Source organism: Jatropha curcas, chromosome 8 (assembly GCF_041381405.1).
Source record: "Jatropha curcas cultivar XTBG-Jc1 chromosome 8, XTBG_Jcur_1.0, whole genome shotgun sequence".
NCBI classification, from domain to species: Eukaryota; Viridiplantae; Streptophyta; class Magnoliopsida; order Malpighiales; family Euphorbiaceae; genus Jatropha; species Jatropha curcas.
Genome location: NC_143158.1, coordinates 26,872,272 through 26,895,660, shown reverse-complemented (window position 1 = coordinate 26,895,660; position 23,389 = coordinate 26,872,272). Strand labels below are relative to the sequence as shown.

Genomic DNA, 23,389 nt, shown 5'->3' with positions numbered 1-23,389 from the left:
ATCGGGGTTAGTTGCGTAATTTTGGCAAAAGCAAAGGGCGATAACAACCATAAAACCCGACTGACTCAACAAGTCGCCTTATACGATCTTAGACCAGTCTCAGTGACTGCAAGTCTGTAACTTTGAACAAAATAAGACCATAAAAACCGTCAAAAATGGGACAATCCCACGCCACGCGCACGCCACAGCACAGCCGTAGGGACAGGGTACAGATCCCCTGTGTCCAATACCACCATAAAATATACCCTTCTTTTTCATTTCTATATTAACATATATATATATTTTAATTTCCCCCCTCTCTCTCTCTCTTAATTTTCGGGAAAAGCAGACTTTGGTTAGCTCTTAGCTGTACAAAAGCCCCTTGGTTACCGACTCTTGAAAGATCTGCAGATCATTTCTCTTTCTGCTTTTCCTCTGCCACTGTTTATCCAAATTAAATACTGCGGAGGGAGAGAGGCAAAGGCAATCTAAGCTCTGGATCTCTAGTTATAATAAGAAGCTTAAAAGGCCATAATCAACTTTATAGGTAAGTCTTGTTTCTGTTTTTTATTTTGTTTAGTTGTTTGATTCCAAAACGACTCTGGTGTTTTTCATTTTCTGTTGCTTGTTTTGATTCATCAGATCCGTCTCTTTAGATTGTTGAATTTTCAGTTTCCGTCTCTTTATAGTTGCTTGGTCTTGCTGAGTTGCATTGCAGATGAACAGAATTACTATGGTCGAATCTAGATTCATTTTTCTGTTAATTTAGTGCATTATGTGATTATTTTGATTAGTCAATATAAGCTTATCATGTTTATAGAAGCATAGAATGGTTATAATGTTAGGCTTGTTGGTTTTTAAATTGGAGGATTAGTCAATTTATCAGATTAATTTTAAGTGTGTTTTGTAGCTTTCTCTTTGCTTGCAATAGCTTATGAAACTGCTTTCTTTTTTCTTTTTTTAAATTGAAGCTGGCAGTGAAATGGCAAGTCGAGTTAAAGAAGACGAGAAGAATGAACGAATAATTCGGGGACTTTTGAAGCTTCCTGAGAACCGGAGATGCATCAACTGTAATTGCTTGGTGAGTGATTTTCCACTGCTTCTATTGTCTTTGCATTGTAGTTTATTTATTGTGCAAAACCATAAATAAAATTCTAGCTTAATTGGCTTAGGATTTAGTTATGTTGAATTCAAATTTGAACATTTCTTTTGGTAAGAGTTGAAGGGTCAATCGATTGAATAAAATTGTAAAAACACGTAATTGGACTCAATTATGAATGAGCTGTTTCTTAGACGTATGTAAAAAAAAAAAAAAAAATGTAAATCTATGGTATAGTGATTAATGGCCTTCGCATTACTGCATAGCTAGGCTGGGGAGAAGTTGAGGACCTTTTTTATAGGAGAATGAAGCAATCTTTTGATGCTTTATGCTTCTTACTTTCGGCTTTGTGAAACCTTTACAACAATAACTAAGTCTTAATCCCAAACTAGTTGGGTTGGCAATATGAATCTTTTGTTAGACTTTTATGTATTATAATTTGTTGTGTAGAGCTTCATGGATTAATGAAATGGACTTAATCAGTTGTTGCTGATCTATGAAAAGAAATTAAGTTGTTGATGTGAAGGAAATTCAATAGTTCGTCTATTGATTTCAATGCTTCCTTGGAGATTATATAGGAGGGTTATCTTCTATTTCTATTTTTTTTTTTCTATTAAGAAAAAAATAAATAAATATTGAGGATGTATTTACTCTGTATTTACTAGACCTCCCTAAGGTTTTAGGACCTTTAAGGTTTGGATATGCATAATCACGGATATAGAGTATTCAAGTATATCTTTTAAATCTTTTGCTGTACCATGTTTTTTATGATTTAATAAGTCATTAGATTAGCTATCTAGATGTGTGGTTATGGTAAAAATATGCTTAATTATCTATAATTTACAGTCCTTTCATATGATGCTGAAATGTTATGCCTATTATTAGGAAAAAGATTTTTTTTTCCCTATCTGTTGATGATTCAATGGAATTTAGCCAACTGTCTCTCATGGATGATTTGATGCAAAGTTTCATTTGGTGTCAACTACAAAATTCTTTTGAAGTAATAATAAGTTGCCTGATGTATTCATATGAAAATTGGAGTGCCATGGGCTATTGTTCTACTGGAGAAAAGCTCACATATAGATTGTTATATAGTGCTAATATTTTATTGACTGAGCAGGGACCGCAATATGTTTGCACAAATTTCTGGACATTTGTTTGCACCAACTGTAGTGGCATACAGTAAGTATGACTATTTTTAAGTTGTTTTCCAATTTCTTTGCAGTAGTCTGTTGCTCTCTCTTGTTTCGTAATTCCTGTGTTTTCTTGAGAATTTTCTCCTCGTGCTTGTTTGGGGTGGGGTGCAGTTGGGGGGGTGGGGGGTGGGGTGAGTGAGTGAGAGGGAGAGAGAGTCTCACTTGCACTGATATAACGCTTTGAAATTTTTTCTAGTCGGGAATTCACCCACCGAGTAAAATCAGTATCAATGGCTAAATTTACGTCACAAGAAGTTGCTGCTCTTCAAGGAGGAGGAAATCAGGTATATTACTATTACAAAGTGAGAATTTATTGGTGGTTGTTTTTAGTGTTGCACTTCTTGTTGAATTGTAATAGCTAGAAATGTAAATAGCTAATGCTCAATTATAGTAGGGATCCAACTACAGAAAGAGAATTCAGCTTCCATCTCTTTAATTCTCTTATTCTCTAAATCTTCCTCTCTCTTCCCTTCTCTGTCTTCCATTTTCCCTCTCTTTCCTCTATGTTCTCTCTTGCCAATCAATAGTTAGGTTGGTTCTTAAATACCTGCCTAGCATTGTCTGTGACTTGTCCATTCAGTTTTTGTCTTAACTGACTTCTGTCTTTTATTTACAGCGTGCAAGAGACATTTATCTTAAAGAATGGGATCCACAGCGTCAGTCTGCCCCTGATGGCAGGTTGTCACTCATCTATGATGTGTTTTATTATATGTTATGATAATGATTGCAAATCTGATTCATGTTTTTGCTGCCAGCAATGTAGAGAGACTTCGAGACTTTATTAAACATGTTTATGTAGATAGACGCTACACGGGTGAGAGGAACTACGGAAAGCCTCCAAGTGCAAAGTTGGTAAGATTGTCGTTTCCCCTGTTTATGTGAATTCAAAATATTATAACAGGGATTAACTTGTTCTAGTTAATATTTGTGAAATTGAACTTAATTTTTTTGAATTCTAAAAAATACTTTAATTAGAAACATGCTGATCTTCTGATTGAACTTAAATATCATACAGGGTGACAAAGAGGACTCATACCAAGGTGGATCTCGAAGCCCACCTTATGAGGACACGTATGAACGCCGTTACAGTGACATGTCTAGTCCTGGAGGAAGAAGTGATGACAGAAATAGATATGGGTATGATGAAAGAAGAAGTCCTGGATATGAACAAGAAAGTCGACAGTATAATGATAACAACAGAAGTCCTGCACGTCCTGATATAGTCAATGATTGGCGTCGGGAGGATAGATTTGGAAATGGTAAGAAGGCTGATGATCGTAGAATGTCTGATGGAGATTCTAAGCTGGAAAGTAGGTCGCCTGAGCGGCTGAAAGATCCAGAGGCTTCTAGCCCCCCTGTTGTACGACCGGTAAGAGAAATTTTGGGAGATAATATAATGCCTCTTCGTATAAGTGAACCTCCAAAAGCCAATGTTGTAAGAGCTGCTGATGGCTTTGCACAGACACAGGTAGAGCTTCTGTTTCATTCAGTTGTCTATATGATTCTTAAATGTTTTGTCTCTGCTTCAATTGTTTTGTTGTCATTGATCCATCCCTGCCCAAGAGTTTTTTTTGTTTGAACTTTTCAGATCAACGTTCCTGTTTCAAAATTTTCTTTTGTACTTCTTTGGTGTATGTGAATCTACATAAAAATTACAACCTCAAATGAATCACCTAGCAGTACACAACATGCACTTGTTTTATCTCCTGATTCTCGTTCGTGCTGGTTTTATGCCACTTCATGTGTCAGCTCTTTGGCAGTTCATGTTCCAGATTTAGGATGTCATGATATAATTTGACTTTGGGAAAGAGTGTGTTTGTTTGGCCCTGAGGTGCACTCACATGTAATGGGAAATAAAACATGAAATTCAATTTGCCATGGAGCAATCTGTAAAACATGGGAAACAATAGATGGAGCTCTGTGTTTGTTTTAATCTACAGAGAATTCAAGTGAAAAATGGAAAACTACTTAAAGTATTTCTTTAAAGCTTAGTTGTAAACTAGAAAACATAAGAAAATTCATTTCCACTTTTACTGTTTTCAAATTTATTGCAAGTAAACAAATTTTAGTTTTCACTTCTCTTGGAATCAATTTATTGAATGTAATTCTATTTTTCCATGAATAAACAGGGCCCTAATCTTTTTATATCACCAGCAAAAATTATTCTGCTGGAAATTAAAAAAATAGGGAGACACCAATTACGATCTCCAAACTAAACAAACTTGATTTGTTAATTGGCGTCCACCACATGTTTTTGCTATTTGTGAACCTCTTTGAGGATCTCTATGATGACACAAACAACTTGATTTACTCAAGGCCAATTACGTCGCATCTTGTGTCTTAGCTTGCTCTAGCAAAGTATTGATTTGGATGAGCCTCAATAGGAATTAGGACTATATCTTTTTGTTGAGCTAGTCTAAAACTCGAATTGCTCAGCTCGAAATTTTTGAGGCAAGGTTTGCATGGGCTTAGATTGATTTGAGTTTGGTCAATAGTTTTGAGCCCAAATTAAATTCTGGCAGAGCTTGAGCTGAAATTAATTTAGTTTTTACAAGCCCAAAGTGGTCTGAAAATATATGAATACACATGCATGACATATATTTTTGAATATATTTTGATAATTTTCTAGTGAAGTCATACTAGGTTCACATAAACCTTTTGTTTGTTACGTACTTTTCATGGTAATCATTCTGGAATAATCTCTTCTAATATTTATTTATAGCATGTGTTGTTATTTTTTTTTGTTTCTTTCATTATCATACATTTATATATAAATTTATTTTAGAGAGTCTCAGGTTCATATGGTATGGCAATGTATGATAGAGTAGGTTTAAAACTTAGGTTTACCAAAGAGTTCTGGGGAAAAAAAGTGAAGTAAATGGGCCATCTCAAAATTTACTGTGAGCTTTGGTCAGAGCTCAGGCCTGAGATTGTTTAAAATAATTCAGGTTGAGCTTGGGCTTACCTGTGAGCTGGTTTAATTTGACTCCAAAAAGAAAAACTCAAAGGAATTAATAGTTTGCTTTAGCTTTGTGAATGAATTGGTTCATGTTGGTAAATGGTAACTTGCATTTGTGCTTATTGCTGAATATGATTTTTATGTAAAAGTTGTTTAGTAATCATCTCTCTCTTTCTCTCTCTCTCTCTCTCTCTCTCTCTCTCTCTCTCTTGCATATAGAAATTCCGTAGAAATTCAATAGAATTGAGTTTTTTTGTTAATCATCAGATTGTTTTTCTGTTCAAAGATTTCGCATACTCAGCTTAATTGTAGCATTTTGATCTTTGTTGTTCTTAACCATGGTCAAATCTTTCACTTTATCTCTGGGTGGTGGAGGAACAAATGATCTCACAGTTTTCTTGCATTTAATTGCAGAGAACTGCATCTTCTAGTAGTTTGGGGTCCACCAATGGAAACTCAATGGAGGTTAAAGTGGAGAATACTGCCAGCTTAATTGATTTTGATGCTGATCCTGAACCACCACCTGTTGTTACCACAGCCCCTCAAGTACAACAGACAACTGTGTCTCAATCCCTTGCACAACCTGCAAGTACAACAAATGACAACAATTGGGCTTCTTTTGATTTTGTCTCGGAGGTTAAGGTATCTCAAACTTCTTCAAATGCAAATCCATTGGAATCTGTTCTCTCGCAATTGTCGATGACACAATCTGTACCTGGTCAAATCTCTGGGATGCCAAGTGGTTCTGGTACTCCAGCAGTTGCATCTGTGAGCCATGCAGCGCCAAGTGCCACTGCTTCACCTACTGTGGTAGCAGGTGATGCACTTATATTGCCTCTCAATGTTGGTGCTTCTCCAGTGTCACCAGCTAATATATTTTTGACATTTCATCCTGGTGGTGTTTCATCAGGTGCCCCTGGATTGGTGCCTACAATGCCCATTAACAGTGGCAATTCCTTTGGCAAAGTTAATGAGGCAGGGCAATGGCCTAGTGTGCAGCATCAGCAACCGCATCTAATTCCTGCTTCCAGTGGTCAGTCTACCACTCAACAACATAGACCACCAATTTATGGAGCTTCAGGCAACCAGGTACACCAGACTTCTAGAAATTTGTACTTGATCTATGCTATCTATATGATATTTTTTTTAATATGTTGCTTCTGAGGCCTTTTTGGCAGACTTGGAATTATTCAGTGGCCCCTAATGTGCAAGCAGCTTTTAGTACCTCATCTGTTGGAGTACCCCAAGTTGTCTCTGCACCTGCCCCAGCAGTTGCCTCAGCTGGTATATCACAACCCGCATCTGCAGAAGTAAAACCAACCGGAAGAAAAGAACTGCCTGTGGTAATGGAGCTAATGTTGATCGGTATTTTGTGGATATCAATCTAATAGTTCATGCCTCTTGACACCAATCCTGAATTATGTGCAGGATCTTTTCACTGCAACCTATTCATCTTTCCCTGCAGCAATTCCAGTGTGGCAAACTGGTCCACCCCATGGTATGGGGTTCGCAATGCAATATAGTAATGCTGCAGTGGTGTGTTTATTAACTGACAACGATGAGTCAATGATTTTATTGTATTTTTGCAGGTTTCTTGTTTCAATTCTCATCAGATTACTTACAATAGTAACTTTGTTTATTTCAGCCTATGCCAACTTATGTCCAGCAATCAAAGTCTACAAATCCATTTGATCTCAATGAGTCATCTCCAGCACAAGTCCATACTGTATGTGATTAATTCATTCGATCTTAAACTTCTAATTGAATTTGAATCAATCTTTCTGCAATAATATTTTGCATGGGAAAAGTGAAAGATATTTGCTGAGATAAAAAGTTAGCAAACTCATGAAGATCAAATATCATGGCAACTTGGTGCTACGATTGTTGGCATCACATGGGTAAATATACGGAAAAAAAGACCTGCAAAAGATATACATGAAGCTTTACTACCCATTTGGGAAAATATAGTAACTTCAACTTTTCAGAGGGGAAAAGTGCTTGATTTGACCTTTTGTTTTGGCGTATCTACTTAATTATTAACAAAATGAAGTGCATGATTTTTTGTTATTTGAAATTAATTGATATGTTTTTTCCTAGATTTGCTGACTTGTGTTCCTTCTGATACAGTTTCCTTCCATGGCACCCTTGCAAGGTGCTCTTCCAAATATGCCACCATCTTCAGGCTTACAACGCGCTTCTAGTCTTGGGACTCCCTCATCAGCATGGATGCCATCCCAGTCGTTGCCTTATCCATCAGCATTGCCTTCCCAGCCACCACCTTATGCATCAGCTATGCCTCCAAGTAAAGTTACAACTTATATTTTCCCTTCCAAAATCCCCCTCCCCCCCCCCCCCCCCCCCCCCCCTTTTTTTTTGCTTTTAAATTCGCTGTGCTTCACTGCTTTGTGCTTAATATTGCATTGAAACCTCAGGGGCGTATATGGCACAAGTACCAAGTAACATGTCATTTTCTGGGTAAGTTTCATTTTTACAAGCATTCTCCCAATACCAGCTGCTCTTTTTTTCTTTTCCTTGTGACATATTTATCCTCTTTTGTCTTCTATTGTTCTCCCTTCTCCTTTATTTGTATCAGATTGTTCTTTTGTTATTTTCAATTTGTTTTTACTCGGTTCCTTCCTTTGCCATAAAACCAAGTAATATTATTTTGTTACTATAAAACCATAACTTTAAATACTCGTGATTAAATTAACAGTATAACTCTAAAACGGGTAAATTTTTAAATACAGTGTTTAAGAAATGATCTGACAATTCATTGTTTGAGCTGTATGTACAAACCTCTTTCTTTTTTAACATCTGTGTTTTTCCCCAGGCATCAGGGAGTGGGTGGCTTCAGCACTGACGGAGCTGCTTTTGGTGCCATAAATATGGATCAACAGTTGGCTGGTAGATTCTCAGCCCCTGCCGCCCCAACATCTTTCTCTTCTGTTGGAGGGAACCCATTTGGATAAATGCAAACGAAACGAATCTCCGTCCTTATTTTAGAAGCATCAACTTGTTGCTTCCTTCCAATCGCTGGTGTAAAGTTCTGGTCATATTGTTTTATTTAAATCATCCAGCCAAGTTAAAGGATGCCTGTGTTTTTCAAGCAAAAAAATTGTCCATAGCAGTCCTGAAAATTGATCGGAGAGCAAGAGAGAGGGAGAGAGTAATTATAATTTTAAAAGGGTAGACTACTTCCTGTGGATTAGGTTCATTTTTTTTTTTATGTGCCTAAAATGTCTAATTGCATTTGTATTGTTCATTGAGAGTGATCCGTGTTGCCTGTATCATTTTTGTGTGTTTTCTTGTGCTCGTAGATGCCATCATTTTTTTTCCTGTCTTTTCATGTATGATTTCATAAGTTCATGGTGTGGTGAGCGGTTGAGTCTGTGAAAAGGTTGTGAAACAATTGTTATAGTTGAGTACAGTTTGTATGCATATATTGTTTAGTAAGATGATTTTTTCTTTCAATTGCAGTATGTTGTTTGCGTGCTTCTTTCGTTTCATATTTTTATTTTCCCTGTCGGAATTGTTGATGTTCTGTCTTTTCTTTGTCCCTTCATCACAAGTTTCAACCGACAAGTGCAAGATTCATTCGATGCCATTGAATTTAGGAACAAGCTTTAATTTGCCTCCTTGGAAGTAATATCTAGTTCTCAAAAAATCAACTTTTAAAAATGACTTTTTGAACAATTTATTCTATAAACATGCATCGAAAGAAAAAGGCCCAATTTTTTACCAAAATAGTAAACATGTGGTTTAAATGAAAAAAATTTTAAAATTTTGATTTCATATAATTAGAACGTAATTAAAAAGTAACAGATATTTCTCAAACTAATTATTCTTAGTGGTGGTGACGTAGAGTGATAACTGTGCTGTGATGGTAGAGTGGTTAAGGTGGCGGCGATTGAAGTGGTGGTGGTGGAGCATTAGTATGGTGGTGGTGGCGGCAGTGGCAAATTGGTGGCGGCAATGGCGTTGGTTGTGGTAGGTGTGAAATAGTCCTGAATGGCAGAATTTTAATTAGGATGATTTGATGTAATTAATATTACATGTGATTCAAGCAATGAATAATATATGTATTTTTTTAATATAATGAATATTCTAACATTTTAAGTAAGGAGGAATACCATGGTATCCCAATACACTAAAATGTTAAAAAAAAAAAAAAAAAAAAAATCATCCAAACCTTATAATTAATTAGCTAATATAATCATTCTTCCATTACATGGTGGATTATTACAATCGACCAAATATTGAGGCACCATATACTAATTAGAATGTATATATATATATTTACAGGTAGATATCTGATGAGGTGCTTTTATTTTTTCAGTAAAGTAATATTCCGTAGTAGTTGCATAGATACAGGAATTAATTTGCATTCCCAAGTAAATTGCATTATATTGATCTTTCTTTTTTTACTTTGAGCTCATTCGGATGATTGGATTACAGGATTACAACATCAAAAGAATTAGTAATAAGAATAAATTGGATCAGTACATGCCATTATGTGTTCCTCCAGCTTGATTCTTTCAAAGTACACTGCAACACTTCTTTCTGAAACTGTTTCATATGCACAACAGACCATACAAAATGCTTTGGTGGTTTTAAAATAGAAATGCCTTATGTGGAATCTGCATTTTGTCTCCACTTGAGGATGATTGGAGCCACCAGCATCCACACTGCAAATCAGTTTATTAGTTCACTGCAACTTAGAAAATTGTCAATCGAAACATTATAATTTAAATTTAATATGTTATTGGTTTTTTTAAAGCAAAATATAAACAATTCTGAAAACAAACCGAATAGACCAAATCAATTCTACAGAGCAGTCCAGTTTGATTTTGAAAATATTTGCAATATTTTTTCTTAATTCTATCATTCAAATTGACTCGGTTTGATCAACAACGATGGCAAGTACTTACAGTATACACAAACTGCCAACCATTCATTCACTACTCTGACCCATGCGCTGGTCCAACCCACATCAATTGTCCATCTGCAGAATAGTAAGGCAAGTAAATGTTAGTGTTTGACGACTATAGTAGAGGTGAGCAGTATTTGGTCCAAACCGAACTGCTTATCGGTTTGGTTCAGTCAGGATTTTTAGAGATCAATTAGTGATCGATTCAAATAGTGATAACCGAATGGTTTGTGATTTTCAGTTCGGTCATTTGCATAGCTAACTGAATTGATTTTTATGCTTAAAATAGCTTATTTGGTTTGGAACAACCTAGCCAAGCTTAAACTGATCTGATTTGGTTCAACACTGAACCAATTTTCATAGTCTTTGGTTCGGTTTCGCTCAGCATGAAATGTATTCGGTTTGATAAGGTTCGGTTAAGCCGAATGCCCACCTTAGACTAGAGTGCCATCATACCTTGAATGTTTTAGGGTCATCTTTAAATGATCCTGAAGGCACTTACAGAACGTAAAACAAAAACAAAAAAATGCTTAGGCATTGGAATAGAAAGTACTTCTGCATTGCGTGATGAGTGTTCCAGCCGATGAGTAGCATTGCAAAGTACATAGCTCCTGTGGCAAAGACAAAGTGGAAGAAGCCATAACCATATGGAACATCATCCTCTGCCTCTTTTTCACTTTTCCTGAACTGTACCCATATTGTTAGAGTTAGACACTTCGTTTTTAATTTTTCCCTCTTGAAAAATAATGATAACTAGCTAGTAATTAAAAAGTTCAATAGCAAACCTGAAAGCATTGCGAATCAATACCAGTCGAAAATGTTGCAATAACAATTGCAAGTAAAGCAACAACAAAGCTCTGTTAAAAACATGGAAGTTGTCATTTTTCTGATGGAAATTTTAACTTATGGTTTGCAAAATGAAAAAATCTGTTCTGAATGAGGAATTATTTAGTGCACCTGATGCATTATATTAAAATTGTGCATATTTCTCTAACAAACATAACTTACAAATCATTTTCATGTATGGATCCACATGTTTGTGAAAGAAGTGCATTCAGTAAATTTGGTATTTCGAAAGGGTTCAGTTATTACTATAATGGTAAGCCAATCTGTTCTCTTTGAAGCTTCAGCTTTCCTGTTGCAACTTTCACCTGCTGGTTCACTTTAAACACAAAAAATGGTAAACAATTATTTGCTGTCAAGAAATGTATAGCAGAAAGAACAATTGACATTTTGCATGCTTGGAGCGAACCAAAGGTGAGCTAAGGCCTGAGGGCATGGAAAAGAGGGAAGAAAGAAGCATACCTTCTAATGGCACACCAGCAAAGGAACACCACATAAAGACCCATGAGCCCAGGAGTCAAGATACCACCATTAACCTGTTATCAAGCATAAATTATTAGTAAACCCCTTTCTCAAAATATGTTATGGATATGAATATGAAAAGCAAAGCAACTTACTTTTGGATGAAGAGAGATGCTAGTCATGAGTTGTACAAGCACAAGTGTCCATGTGATGAAGAAAATGTTAAGTAGACAAGACGGCTCAGGAGCATACCAAATGTACATCAAAATTATCCCAACAATGCATATCACATATGCAATGGTTGCAATTAGCATCACATGCATATGGCTGCAATCCAGAATTTTTAACTCCAAATATTAGTGCTGCGCAGATAATAATAATAATAATAATAATAATAATAATGAAAAGTATGCAAAAAAATTGTCAGAGATTTAAACTCTTGATTCAGTTACAGAGCAGATCCAAAATTGTATTTGAGATTTAACCACATACTCCCCGATTTTCCATGGCGGTTTTGTTCACGGCAGCCGCAGCGGAGACTATCCGTGGAAAGAGCACAGGCATTGCAACCAGATGCCGGAGCTCTTCGTTACGGCGGCCGGGAACTAAAGGGAAAGGGAAAAGAATAGAATTGTAAGAACGGCACATCATTTAGCCAATCCAATGATCATGGCACTTCAGTCAACCTCATCCATCATCAGAAACGAGAAAACCTTTTCTTAGCAAGAGTATTGGTCAGAAACGTGAATTTGCAACAATGGCGCGACAAAGATAGGCATACATGCCCTTTTTAAAAGAAAACTTGGCGCGTCACAGTTTACTTGGGGTTCGTCGGTTTGAGTGAGCGCAAAAGTTTAACTCGCTGGAAGACAAGGATATAAGGAGGGTATTACAGTCTTATAACTGTCTGTCATATTTTACAGCTATTTGTCGGGTTTCAGTGAGCGTAATGGTTGAGGGTTTTCGGCGTATTTACTCTTTCTTCTTACTGTACGGCATCGTTTCAGCCTCTATTAATGGTTCGTCGTTTCCAGGAAACGAAAATCGAGACCTCAATTTTGAAACCCAAATTATAGAGCGACATAAGGACTGTATTTTGCATTTTTCTAAAACGATAACTGAATCAATTGAATAACAAAATCAACTAAAAGAAAGAAAAAAAAAAAAGAAAACATGGAAAACACTGTCCAACTGAAAAATGAAAAGAATGATTCTAAACGCTGAATGTGAATTCACAAAAATCTTGTGCTATTTTTGTTCTCAACAATAAATTTCAAAAAGCTAATAATTTTCTTTTTTGGGAGCTAAGTGTTAATTATTAAGAGAAGTTAAGATTGTCCCTTGTCAAGATGGATTCATAGACTGAGAATTAATTAAAATAATGGATTTTTTTTTCAGAAGAATATCACAGAGTTTAATTATTAATATCTATAGTAATAAAATGACTTACCATCTTTCTGCATATTTGTCAGATAGACAACAATCGTTGAGCCATGTGATAAAGCTAATGATGCTTATTAGCTGAATCAGGAGAAACACCCTGAAAATATAATTATTTTTAAAAAAAGTTAGAGAAACTAATATCAATACCTTAAAATCTATACAGAGTTTAATTAATTATAGTAGAAATCACAGCTTACCCAGCACCAAAATGCGCAATCTCCCCTGCAAAATAAAGTGGATAAAATATTACCAGCAATTTCTTTTGCAAATATAAAAGGAGATGAAAAGACATATATAAACTTTTGATAGAGTAAGAAATATGATCCAACGAACCATAAAGCTGAATAAATGCAGAAGGAATCAAGAAGGTTAGGACTGTTAATGCAATCCACATAACAATCTTTGCAGACCACCATCCAGAATGCCATGCATCTCTTGGATCATAGAACTTTGAGGTGCCAACAGTTGACACAAACATTATTATGAAAAATATCTGTTAGTACCATTATTAATGTTAAGGGATGACAATAACTTTCCTTAATATCAAATTCAGTCCGATAAAAAACGAGTGTTAATCCATATCAAGACTAATAAGGAGTAAAATAAATGGACTAACTTGCTTATGCATCCACGGATTGACCAAATCAATAAAAAATAATTTCTTTATTGAAATTAAGATATTTTTGACTATTTACTGAAAAAAAAAAAAAAAGATTAAGTGAGAACAAATTTTTGCAAAACTCCATTTTCGTTAGTTTAGTACACGGGATGGGTCCATAAACCAAGTCTAAATCATAAAATAATAATTTAAATGGGATTCAAAGGATACAAAACATCCCAAGCTTACACGCAGGACTCCTTCAGCACCCAAACAGTCAGATTTACCAGCACATACCCTTAGTCCTGCATATTTCAAATCAAAATCACTTAAGCCACATGTAGCTTTACTCTAATTTCCGATCCGGACCCTAAAATAATAATTACAAGAATCAAAAGACTATTAAATCAAATATATATACACATAATGATGCAATGTTAATCTTACTTTCCATTTCAGACAGAGCACCATGGCCATAGTCTCGAGCAGCCCAAGCAAGAAGATTAGCAAAGAGAAAAATCAAGGCATAAACATATCTAGCCATCCAAGGATTACGCCCATTTCTAAATTGTCCAAACCATGAAGAGTCTTTAAGTATAACTGCATGCCTACCATTTCTGCTGTTGCTGCTTGTACCACTCTCCATTTCTCCTTCATTACATACACTAAAGCTAGCACCGCATCTTCAGTATATCTTGCATTTTATGATGAGTTAATTTCATTTATCATTATATTTCTCTACCTGCAAAATGTATGCAATTAGTTAGTACACCACACGTCTGCCACAGAAGAATAAGATTCCATGTACTGTTATTGCCTAAACGTCAAAATAAAAAACTGGCTTCCCATCACATTAGCTACAAAATTTATACCAAAAACTGAAAAAAGAGCCCACTTGAGAAGTTAGGTCCTCCACCCCTCTGTTCTCTTGCTGAGCTTAGCTAGTCAAAAAGCCTATATATGACCTAAAACGGCTATTTGTGTTTTTGGTCCCGTAGATGCCCTTTTTGTTTTATACCAAAGAGAGGGATTCAAATCTAAGTGTACGTGACTTGTTGGTCTTAATTTGAATCAATAATTTCAATTCATGCAATTCGACTTGCTAGAGGAAAATACAAAAATATGCATGCATTCTGATACACCAAATCAATAGTTGATTGTCATTTAAAAAAAAATAAATTTTTGATCGAAGAAATTCCGCCAACCTCCACCTTCTTTTTAATGAAAAGTAAGGGTCAATTCCTAATAAAATAAACGATTCCGTGGCCGTACCTATCTGATACACATTCAATTAAGCTAGACCTAGGAATGTCACTTTAAAATAAGTGATCCTAACGAAAGTGGAAGCAATTCTATCTCAACTTACTGGGAATAAATTCCTATTTGCACTTAAAGTTATTCACTAGTCACACGAAACACATTCCTGTATAGAAAAGATGAATGCAAGTAACAAAGAGATATGTAACGGCTTCTTGCTCACCAGCTTAGCAAGATTGGCGTGCACGAGTTAACGTGCGCAAATAGTTAACAAACTGTTAAAAAGTTTCAGGTCTTGTGAATCTTTTCGGGTTAGTAGCCATAACAGTAAAGAATCCTCTGTTTCTTTCTCTTTCTTCTAAAATTTTCAACAAATATTTATCGGAAGGCGTGCAAGGAAATGATAGTAAAGGAATCTTTCCCCTTCTTCTCTTGCAAGTCTACTTAATTATGGATTTTCTGACGATTTTGCCCCTCCATGATATTTTTTTTGGCTTGTTACTGAGGGTTTGTTTGGTCATTTTGCAGAGAAAAAGAAAAGATTGTGTAGAAAACTCCATTTTTTGATTCAAGAAAAAGCAAAATTATTCCTCATTGATCAAACTTCCTTTGAAAAATAATGATTATTAATTTACTATTTGTTTGTTTTTCGAGAAAATGCAACAGAGTTCAATGAAATGAGAACAGAATTGTTAATTTCTTTTAGCATCTATCATGTCCTCTCTTCTCTGTTTTAATTAGAAACAGAGCAGGACAACACCAGAGCTTCTCTGCCACTGCTATTGTCTTTTTTGTTTGTTTCTCGAGAAATATTAGATCAGTGGAGAAACAAAACTCAAAAACAAGAAAAAAAAAAACAATGCCTTACACAATACTTAATAATACAAAGAAAGAAATGAATGTACCTTAAGAACAGGCGCTATAGATCTATATAGGCAATACTTCTTCAGTTTAATCAATCTCTCTCTCTGGCCACAATACAGAGAGCGGTAGAGAGAGAGAGAGAGAGAGAGAGAGAGAGAGAGAGCTTCTGTATCTTCCTTGAAACAAACACTCTTAATTAACTGAACGACGCAGAGAAAGAGGCGGACGGAGAGATTTGGTTTGTTTGCTTCTGCAATCGGTGTTTTTTGTCTCTTTTAAACCATTCTTTTTTGCCCTTTAACTCTCCCTTGAGTGAAAGAAAGAAGAAGAGAGAGTTTGCGTTTGCTTTTTGGAGCCTTTTCTTTCTTTATTCTTTCTTTTAGCTACGCTTTGCTCCTTTTTCCCGCCGTAAGCTTCCTGTTTCCGCTTCACGTCGTAACTTTCAAGATAATCATATTAAGTACGGTGATTAAATCCATTAATTATGTTTATTTTCAACTGTGTGTGTAAAAATAATAATTATGCGGTGGAACAGTGGTACCAATTCCTTTAGGTAAGCAACGATTGACTCTAATTAAAAACCGAACCGATTTGGTAAGATATTTCAGAAATTCGAATCATGATTCAATTTTTAAAGAAAAAATTTGTTTTCTCCAAGCGTGCATTGCAAGTTGCATGTACTTATTGATTTTTCCATGTTGTAAATAAATAGTATAATTTATTTTATTTGTTTTATTTATATAATTTTTATAATATATTATAATATTATAAATAGTTTATATTTTTATAATCTAAAAGCATTTAAAAATTTCAATAATAAAATAACTTGTTAAGGAAGTGATATATTAATAATAAGAATTTTTTTTTAATTTGAAAGTAAAATTTTCATGAAAATAAATTTATTTATTAATCAAATTAAATTTTCTTGTAATAATTTAAATGTAATTAATTTACTTTCTCTGTATAGTATATAATACCATAAATTGCTATATTATTAAAATATGAAAATTAGTATTAATTAGCTATTATAATAATTAATATATTAATCATGATTTTAGTAGTGATGGCAAAATCTGCCCGACCCGATGGATATGCATCTAAGCTAATTCCAGCCAAACTCGTTTTTTAAGATTTTTATTGGGTTTAGAAAAATCAAATGAGTAAGGTATGAGTATTGTTATTATAAAATTCAAATCCGATCCAAACTTTGGATTCGGTAATACCCGAATCCAATACTCAAACCCTGAGAAGTTTGAAAATTAATTATTTTCTTTAAATTGTAGTATGAAATATTTAATAAAGAAAATAATTGTAATTTGAATAATTTTGAGTTAATTTGAATAATTTAAATTTATTTAAACAATTTAAAACTTTCAAAATTTTAAAATTTAAAGTTCAATATTTAATATTTCATTTAATAAATATCTTATTTTTAATTTTATATTTTAGTCTATATATATTATTTATTGTAGATTGAAATTACTATTAGTTAGCACGAGAAATTGAAAATTTCTTATTGGTTAGAGTCTCTTTTGTTTTCTTCTTTCTCACAAAAACAAAAATATTTTATCAAAAGCTTCAACACAAGTAATAATTACAATAGAGAGTTAATTTATCAAATATTTCAAAGCAAGCGGTGTCAAGTCATCCTAGTTTTCGTTAATTACCAGTTAAAGAGTCTACTAATGTTACCTTGAGTGACACATTATGATAAAAAAAGCAAACATTATGATAAGAAGAGCAATTTTAATATTAAAATTTTAATTTACCATTTTTTAATATTTATTTTCATATTTTTAATGGAAAGATGCTTTATTTTTTAATTCTTTTATTTATTGATTTAATATAATCTAATTTTTACACAATTTGAATAAATTAGTAAATAGGTATTTATGGGCAATAGACACCATAGACCCATAGATATACCTGAACCCATTGGATTTAGTATGGGTATAATATTCTCTAGCCGATAGGATATTGGTTAGGATATAGAGATAGGGATAGGGTTTGAGTTTGGGTATGGAGATTGCACTATCTGACCCGAACCATACCTGTTGTCATCCCTAGATTTTAGAGCATCGTTTATAATTTTTGGTGTTTTCCTCTTTTTTTTTCACTTTTTGAGAAAAAAAAAAAAGCTTTCAATGTTAATATAACTTGTTATATTATAATTTTGTATTTTATATATTTCTAGTGAGCTTTATTTTCTATTTTATATCAATACAATTATCCTATAATATATTTTTTAATAAATAATAATAACCTTGAAAAATAGAAAAAAATCAAGAAACCCGAAAAAAAAAAATCAATGTAAAATCCAAATAACAAGAAACACTTCTACCTTGATTATTGCTCATAAAACCCTAAATTTTGATTAAGATTCTAGTCATTAAAATAAATAAAAATATCAATCTGAAAATCAAACCTACAAAAATTTTTTATGTAAAATGAAAATCCCTTCAAATATATTTATTATTTTATTAATTTATTAATTTCTAAATAAAGGATATATTTGAATTCCAATATATAATATTTAATTATAATAAAAGTTCCTAAATAAGAAGATATTATATACGGTTAAAATTTCTTTCCATATAAAAAAATTCTTTGCTTATATTTATTATTTAATTTAATTCTTTCATATATATTTACAATTTATTATTTAATTAATTCCTAAATATGCATATATTTGGATTCTCATATATAATACTCTCTTCATATCCTATTTGATTTGCTTATTATTCATTTTTTGGATGTTCTAAAATATTTACAAGGTTTGTGAATTTATATACTTAAATAATTATTTTTCCCGAAACAGATTTTATGATTATCCATCAAATAAATGACTTTTATTAATATTTTAATCAGTTAAGGGTAAATGGTTTTTGTTGACTAAATTATTAATATGCATATTTTTTTTCAAATCATGCAAATAAAATGGAAAGGATGAAGTATTTAATTATAATAAAAGTTCTTAAATAAGAAGATATTATATACAATTAGAATTTTTTACATATGAAAATAATATTTTGCAAAAAATATTTACATATATTTATTACTTTTATTATTTAATTTAATTTTTAAATGAGAATTATATTTAGAATCCAATATATAATTATAATTATAATTTTTTTTAGCCAATAGAATTTACGTTTAAATAGGAAAACAATATAATCAATCAAAATAAATTTTCAACCAATAAAATTAAAACCAATAAAGATATTTTTGACAATCTATAAATTTAGTAGAGATATTTTTAGCATTTCTAATATTTTTCGTCTCCATTAACACTAATATTTATATTATAGATCAATCATTTTTATATATATCTAATTAAATTTATTAAATTCGATTTTTGTATAATTTGATTTAAGATCTAAAAATTAACCAATATGTTTTGATTCAGTTGAATATTGCTCGTGTTATAATTACTATTGTAGTAATTATATGGTCTAGTTAATTTGACATGAATAATTATAAGATGAAGCTGTCCAAAGCTAAATATAAAATGCATACCTGAACTTGAAGGTATCTTATATTATATAGTTTTCAATAATTGATATAGCCAACACATATATTCCTCAAAGAATAATTTTAGATCCATGTAGTGTGCAATGTTGGGATTTTATTATATAACACCTTTTGGTACAGTTATGTTGCTAGAATGAAAGCTTTTCAAGTCTTAATTTGGAAATTTAAAAAAAAAAAAAGAAAAAGAAAAAAAAAAGGCAAAAAGAATGTGCCTTCAATGATTATTTTTTATTTGGGTTATATATAGTCTAGTGGTAGAATATTTTATTTTACTTATACAGAAAGAGTTTGTGAATTTTAAATTAAATATTAATTCTCATTTTCTTAAAAATATTATGATATAAAAATATATTTAAATATTTATCAATTTGTACAGGTTTGGATTAATTAACTAGCTAACAACTTGATAACTTTTTTTTTTTTTTGATATATATTTTGCTTTAGACAATGAACAAAAATGTAAAAAACCAAAATTACAAATGAGATACTCATTTACTACAGCAATTCATATAAATAAAATATTGTCAAAAAATATTAGTAATTCCGCTCAAAATTATTAATAGTAATTTATATAATAAATGCAATAGAAAGGGTTAATTATAAAATTAAAATTGAAAAGAAGAAAGTGTTGGCTTGGTTCAATGGAAAGGCATCATAATTAGTGGAGTGGGTTTGATTCGTAATTGAGTTTTTATTTTTATTTATTTATTTTTTTTTTCGAGGATTCGTAACTGAGTTGTGAGCTAAGAGACTGTAGCGTTTGGTGCATTCGCCATAATAATAAATGATTAAGCGGCGTTTCTTAATTGTTATAATGGTTGTCGACAGTAACAATATCTCTCGGAGTCAAAATGGTAAACAACTTTTCATAAAGTGTTTCCATACCATAATCTATAAACTGTAGACTGTCCCTCATCATACACTTTTAATCAATTAATACTAATTCATTGTAATAATATAAAAAAAGTTTTGTTCCGTAGGGTTCTAATGTATTAATTATCATATTAACATTTAATTTTTAGTGTTTTATAAAAAATTACTCATACAGCTATCAGTTAAACACAATTAAAACAATTAACAGCTGTTAAATAATGGAAATTTCACTAGCATAATGCATTTTCTTTTTTCCTTTTTAAATTTCTTACATATATTTTTCTTTTGTTTTAATTTTATACAGATATATACATACCACTGACTCTATTGTAAAAATAATTTTCTTAAGTTTTTCAAGTTCGTCTACAAAAGATAAGCAACGGAAATTCCTCGATTTTCTTACTCAAATTTTAACAAAGTTACTAAATATAAAAATAAAATATTTTAAATTATAGATTTTTATATATTTCAAAAAATACATTAAATATTGGTTATAATATTGTTAACCAAAAATATGAACAATTATAATATATGTTAAGTCATTGCAATTATAATGTATAAAAAGAAAAGAAAAGAAAAATCACTGGGAAGAGTCGATAGAGAACATGAAAAAAAGCCGCAAGGGACAAAAAGAAAAAGTAAAATAAAATAAAAAAACGAAATAAAGAATGATAAAAATATTATATTTATTTTTTGGCTAAAAAAAAAGTAATTAAGTACGTAAGAATGTCGTCAAAAGGGCAGATACGTTACTATATTTTAGAGCCATGTGGATGCACGTGCCTCCTACCTGGGTGTCAATCTCCCTCTACAGTGTTTTCTTGTTTTTTACTGATGTTACTCCATTAACGTCAATCAAGGAGCCGCTGTGCCCTCGGAGCAATATTAATATTATTATTGTACTGCTTTATATTGTCATCCGAACTCACACTCGCATTATTCATTCTTCTTTTGCTTGTTGCCAAATTTATAGTTTACAGCTAACAGCCTAGCACGGGGTAAAAGAACATTTACCATATTTATAGTAAAAAAAATGTTGGAATTAATAATTTCTAAATTATTTAGATTTAATGCTTACTTTATAACTAAGTGTATTTGAATAGATCATGTACCGTCGTTAATATAATACATGGATGCATGATTCATTTATTAAGTGTTAGTATTTACTTCAGCGAACTATTATTTTAAAATGAAATTATTGATTGTACTACATTAAAAAATAATACTCGATCAGTGATTGAATTGCAAATATATGAACGAGCAAAATGAATAGAAGCTCTAGCAATTAAATGAGCTTTCATATTTTTTATTTTTTAACTTAGTTTTAATGTCAAGCCTAAAATTTAAAATTATTTTATAATTCGAAACAATTAAATGAAACTCAGAAATATCCAAACTGAAAAAGTCAAAGCAATTGACAATAAGAAAAAAACACACACCATTCAAGGGAATATTGTGTTGAGCATAATTGAGGCAATGTCTAAGAGCCTCCATACGAGAGGGATCTTCATTTCCTTTTTGATTTTTTTTTTCAAATATTAGAAAAGGAGATTAACTTTAATATTTTAAAAAAAAGACAAATATTAATATTAGAATATGATATTATTATGAATCCAAAGAAAAAGCATCATGTTATATAAATATATAAATTATATATAAATAAATCAAAATCTTTGTAATATTAAACCAAAAATAGAGAGGGATAAAAGTAAACTAATGGCAATATCAATATTATAATTTATAAATAATAAAAAATATTGATATGTATATTCATTATGTACTATAGCAATTGATATAGATAATATATTTTAATATACAATTTCTAATATTATATTATAGACAAATTAATTAAGAGAAAATATAAAATTATATTATGAGTAAATATATGAGAACAAATAATACATATATAGGATCGGCTTTTTCTAGTTGCTAACATAATTTTTTTTTTTTAAGGAGAATAAGACTCTCCAACATTTCAATATTTATCGTAAAACTTAGTTGAGAAAATAAAATACTTAAAAGAATTGTCACATCTCATTTGCTATCAAATAATCTTTCTCGCATAGATGAGAATTATGAAAGAAATGTATCATTTTCCGTTTCACCTCTTAGATCTCCCCATTATTATAGAGTAAACTTAATTCTACATGGCGATGAAGTTCAGGGTACATAATATAAATGGAGCCTTGTACTATATTGGGCCCAAAACCAAACGCTGGGCTCGGACGCCAGGTCACATCTGGGTATTGCACTAACCTAATGAGCACCCAATTGGGCCAAGTCTGTTTGTTAAGTGAAATTGGCTAATCATTTTAAGTAGCCCAGGCCTGTAGGATTACTGAAATTAATACATTGAGCTTAGCCATGTTTTTACGGGTTTGAAAATTTTTGTTACCACAAATGGGCCTCCAAACTAACTAATAGAATTTTTTTTAATTTATTAGGAGTAGACTACTCGAGAGGGAACACTATCCTCTCGTGAAACGACTTTTTAAGTAATTTTTAGCATTTTAACTGATCAAAACACTGAATGTTATTTTTTATAATATTCTGTAACATAACGTTTGAATTATAGATATTAAAGTAGCATTTTATAAAAAATTAACTCATATAACGTTTAACTTTTAATGTTTTATAAAAAGCTACTGAAACAGCTAACAGTGAAACGCTACTAAAACAGTTAATTTTGCCGAATAAAGCCAAAAACTTAAAACAATGTCAAAATCCAACAGAAATGTGCAATATGGGGAAGGGAATGAGAAAGCTTTTAAAAGAGAATTAATGAGAAGAAAGATTAGAGGTACCAAAATGGATCTAACACTCGAATACGATTTGCCTAACACGCGAATTAGATGTGTCAGAGTTGAGGTTAAACAGGTTCGTGTCATAAATGAGTCATCCATTTATGACGAGAATATAAACGTGTTGTGTCGCGGGTTGACACACGAGTTTAGCGAGTGACCCGTTTATTTAAAAGGAAAAAAAATAATTTTAGCGCCAAATGTAAATACTCCAACTAAAATTTATTTAAACTTGAGCAAGATTCACTCAATCTGTTTATGATATTAGGCAGGTTAAACGTGTCGTGTTCGTGTCATTTATATGATTTTCGTGTCGACAAATTTAACACGATTATTAAATGGGTCATGTTCATGTTGACCATGATCGTGTCGTGTGTTAGCCGAATCCGTGTTGAACTCGATACGGCAATCCGTTTTGACACCCCTAAAAAGAGTAGTTAATGTGTGTGAATATATATATGTATATATAATAGATAATAATTATATCGGAATTCACTTAATATTTCAAAAAAAAAAAAAAATCTCTGACACTCTCGATTTTTATTTTATTTATTAAA

General features: G+C 32.1%; 2 protein-coding genes across 5 annotated transcripts; one reads left to right on the top strand and one right to left on the bottom strand.

The window, feature by feature from the left end:
* Positions 1 to 295: 295 nt before the first annotated feature.
* NIG (NSP (nuclear shuttle protein)-interacting GTPase) lies at positions 296 to 8,704 on the top strand. 3 transcript variants are annotated; one of them, XM_012223266.4, is made up of 15 exons: positions 296 to 526; positions 951 to 1,060; positions 2,199 to 2,260; positions 2,471 to 2,558; positions 2,891 to 2,952; positions 3,030 to 3,126; positions 3,290 to 3,742; positions 5,648 to 6,050; positions 6,144 to 6,322; positions 6,412 to 6,576; positions 6,662 to 6,769; positions 6,879 to 6,959; positions 7,361 to 7,535; positions 7,666 to 7,708; positions 8,064 to 8,704. In XM_012223266.4, the coding sequence occupies exons 2-15, from the start codon at positions 962 to 964 to the stop codon at positions 8,200 to 8,202; spliced, it is 2,154 nt and encodes a 717-aa protein (XP_012078656.1). In that variant the 5' UTR covers positions 296 to 526; positions 951 to 961; the 3' UTR covers positions 8,203 to 8,704. The 3 variants fall into 3 exon arrangements, with proteins under 3 accessions (XP_012078656.1, XP_012078654.1, XP_012078653.1); XM_012223264.4 differs by having other exon boundaries at positions 958 to 1,060; positions 5,648 to 6,322; XM_012223263.4 differs by having other exon boundaries at positions 5,648 to 6,322.
* Positions 8,705 to 9,611: 907 nt separating this feature from the next.
* On the bottom strand, positions 9,612 to 15,994 carry MEE55 (Serinc-domain containing serine and sphingolipid biosynthesis protein). 2 transcript variants are annotated; one of them, XM_012223262.4, is made up of 13 exons: positions 15,669 to 15,994; positions 13,954 to 14,248; positions 13,738 to 13,811; positions 13,242 to 13,401; positions 13,106 to 13,130; positions 12,916 to 13,005; positions 11,621 to 11,792; positions 11,466 to 11,539; positions 11,253 to 11,322; positions 10,946 to 11,017; positions 10,714 to 10,847; positions 10,162 to 10,235; positions 9,612 to 9,918 (listed from the first exon to the last, which is right to left on the bottom strand). In XM_012223262.4, the coding sequence occupies exons 2-13, from the start codon at positions 14,150 to 14,152 to the stop codon at positions 9,860 to 9,862; spliced, it is 1,203 nt and encodes a 400-aa protein (XP_012078652.1). In that variant the 5' UTR covers positions 14,153 to 14,248; positions 15,669 to 15,994; the 3' UTR covers positions 9,612 to 9,859. The 2 variants fall into 2 exon arrangements, with proteins under 2 accessions (XP_012078652.1, XP_020537045.1); XM_020681386.3 differs by lacking the exon at positions 15,669 to 15,994 and adding an exon at positions 14,379 to 14,595.
* Between the last annotated feature and the right edge of the window lie 7,395 nt (positions 15,995 to 23,389).

Coding starts and splice junctions, on each gene's coding strand:
- NIG (XM_012223264.4), top strand. CDS start 962: ATGGCAAGTCGAGTTAAAGAAGACGAGAAGAATGAACGAATAATTCGG. Junction 6,577..6,661: donor GAAGAAAAGAACTGCCTGTG/GTAATGGAGCTA, acceptor AATTATGTGCAG/GATCTTTTCACTGCAACCTA. Junction 7,709..8,063: donor AGTAACATGTCATTTTCTGG/GTAAGTTTCATT, acceptor GTTTTTCCCCAG/GCATCAGGGAGTGGGTGGCT.
- MEE55 (XM_012223262.4), bottom strand. CDS start 14,152: ATGGAGAGTGGTACAAGCAGCAACAGCAGAAATGGTAGGCATGCAGTT. Junction 11,018..11,252: donor CAGATTGGCTTACCATTATA/GTAATAACTGAA, acceptor TGTTTTTAACAG/AGCTTTGTTGTTGCTTTACT. Junction 10,236..10,713: donor ACTCATCACGCAATGCAGAA/GTACTTTCTATT, acceptor ACTATTCTGCAG/ATGGACAATTGATGTGGGTT.